A 2500-nucleotide genomic window follows, 5' to 3' on the forward strand; every position below is an offset into this window, starting at 1 on the left:
ATTGTGCAATAAACTGGGAGCTCTGGGGTGTAAGTTTGTACGCGTGTAGTTCCACGCAGATCTTTTCCAGGCCTTGGGACAGAGGGTTTAAAGTAAGAAGTGTTTCAGAGGCTTCATCTCAGGAAGCAGTAAAAACATAAAACAGCAGCAACATTAATAAGACCATGAAATATACCAGACCACTAGACTGAACTGTGGTTTTAGTAGGTCAGAGTTAAGAGCTATGAATACATTCATATCACATTATAATGCAGTAATAAGCATCATACGTGTCGTTTTAATCAGTCATGAAAATATATATATATATAGCTAGATTTATTATGCGTTTATTACATAACGTGGTATTTATAACACCTTGTAACAACAGTGGTAAACAATGTAAGCATTTTTTAAGCATTTGTGAGATCTTTAGTAAAGGAGTTGTGAAAGAATTCTTAATTATGCATTTTATACACTGCTATGAACTGTAAAGCCTCATGAACGCGTTATGAATGTAGTCATAGGTAATAATTGATATGGGCTTTGTGTGTGTGAAAGCGCTACCATGGAAGACTTTTCTCTGAGCAGAATTTTAATGAGGCTGGAGTGATTTTATTGTGCCAGGAATACGGTACACGTGTTACACGTGTCTATTTTTTTATTACAGCTGATGAAAACTTGCTGATATGTACAGTAGATCAACCCCTAGGATGCACTCCATGTGTATGAGGGTGTGCATTGTGATGGACCAGTGTCCCATCCATGGTGTGTTCTCGTCTCACACACAGTATTCCTACAATAGGCTTCGGATCCACATCGGACCTGCTCAGAATGAAGTAGTGAAGCAGCAGACGAACAAATGATTACTGAACCTTGTAAAACTCACTATATTCGTCTGTTATGTTGTAACAGGTGTATACTGTACAAATAATTCAGTGTTAACAGTATCTTGGAGTCTTTGGTTTACCTAGACAATGAACAAGGATGGTACTCATCAGCTAACTACCAAGGAATGTGTGTGTGTGTGTGTGTCTAAAAGAGTAGAGGTTCCAGATGTACTGTGTTGAACAGTGTGATAAAATTCAGTGAATATAAAGTCGGTTTGTGTTTGCTACAACTGCAGGGCATCGGTAACACGAAGGACGTTTGGACACAGCGGCATCGCCGTACACACCTGGTACGCCTGCCCCGCCCTCATCAAATCCATCTGGGCCATGGCCATCAGCCAGCACCAGTTCTACCTGGATCGTAAACAGAGCAAGGTCAGTGTGTGGGTGTATATGTATGTGTGTGTGTGTGTGTGTGTGGGGGGGTATATTTGTCTGTGTGTGTTTGTGTGTGTGTCTGTGTGTATGTGTGTGTATGTGTGTGTATATGTGTGTGTATGTGTGTATATGGATGCGAACACTTGACCATTTAATATCTAGGCGTAGTGTTAATCAGCTGAAGTAATAATCATGTTAATGGGTCTTTTCTAGAATAGTAAAATAAAATTTGTGTCCATAGATGTATATATGAGGTTTACATACGAAGGTGTGATATGATGTATGAGTGCACACTAGAGGTGGGAGTAAGTCACACGTGTGCAACTCACAAGTAAGTCTCAAGTCATGAATGTCAAGTCAAAGTCAAGTCGAGTCCTTTTTTAATATTTGTCAAGCAAGTGTCAAGTCTCAAATTTGCGACTTAAGTCTGACTCGAGTCAAGTCATATGACACGAGTACCCCATCTCTGGTGCACACTAACTAATTGTAAATAAAGAGAATTTTTCTCTAATTGCATTGAGTTTTGTCAAATAAATAGCTTAATTAACTAAGATGTATCAAGCTAATGTAAGAAAATATAATCTCCGTAGATATATTTAAAATATCCATATTTTAAATATATTTTAAGTATATCTACGGTTATATAATACGCAACTGAATGGTGTTAATTCTTTCCGCAGTTTGTCGAGACTACGCTCATGAGCACCTCACACACACACACACACTTTCTTCACTGTGTGACGCCTCAAAGCAAGCAGGAGGATTGTGTTACACTTTTAAAAGCTGGGAAATGTTCGTCTCTCGGAAAATCCTGTCACACACTATACAGCTGGCTTGCACATTCACCGTGTCTCGCTATATATCTCTGTGTCTCCCTGACTTAATTTCTTTCTCACTTTCTCTCTCTCTTTCTCTCTCTCTCTCACTTTCTTTTTTTCTCTCAGTCAAAGATCCATGCAGCACGCAGTCTAAACGAAATAGCCATTGATCTCACAGAGACAGGCACACTGAAGACCTCTAAACTCGCCAACATGGGCAGCAAGGGCAAGATCATCAGCGGCAGCAGCGGGAGCCTTCTGTCCTCAGGTTAGTGCACACACACACACACACTCACTCACACACAAACAATGTATATAGTTATAGGTCTGATGCATTTGTGTCTCTTATGGAATTTTTCATTTATGCAGTTCAGTGTGTGTGTGTTGGTGAAAGTGTGGGTTAAAGCAAAAACAGCTCTTCACGCTGTTGGTTTTGGA

The 2500-nt window shown here is 39.8% G+C and overlaps 1 protein-coding gene across 9 annotated transcripts in view; it reads left to right on the forward strand.

Annotated features, from left to right (window-relative positions):
• The window catches only part of frmd4a (FERM domain containing 4A), an 89442-nt gene that overhangs the window by 69663 nt on the left and 17279 nt on the right, over positions 1-2500 (forward strand). For 5 of the 9 annotated variants that reach the window (XM_060878236.1, XM_060878238.1, XM_060878234.1 and 2 more), the window contains 2 exons: positions 1099-1241; positions 2189-2330. In XM_060878236.1, coding sequence (XP_060734219.1) covers positions 1099-1241; positions 2189-2330 — 285 coding nt within the window. The remainder of the gene's footprint in view (positions 1-1098; positions 1242-2188; positions 2331-2500) is intronic. The other 4 variants (XM_060878237.1, XM_060878239.1, XM_060878235.1 and 1 more) reach the window with 1 other exon arrangement.

Source organism: Tachysurus vachellii, chromosome 9 (assembly GCF_030014155.1).
Source record: "Tachysurus vachellii isolate PV-2020 chromosome 9, HZAU_Pvac_v1, whole genome shotgun sequence".
Classification (NCBI taxonomy): domain Eukaryota; kingdom Metazoa; phylum Chordata; class Actinopteri; order Siluriformes; family Bagridae; genus Tachysurus; species Tachysurus vachellii.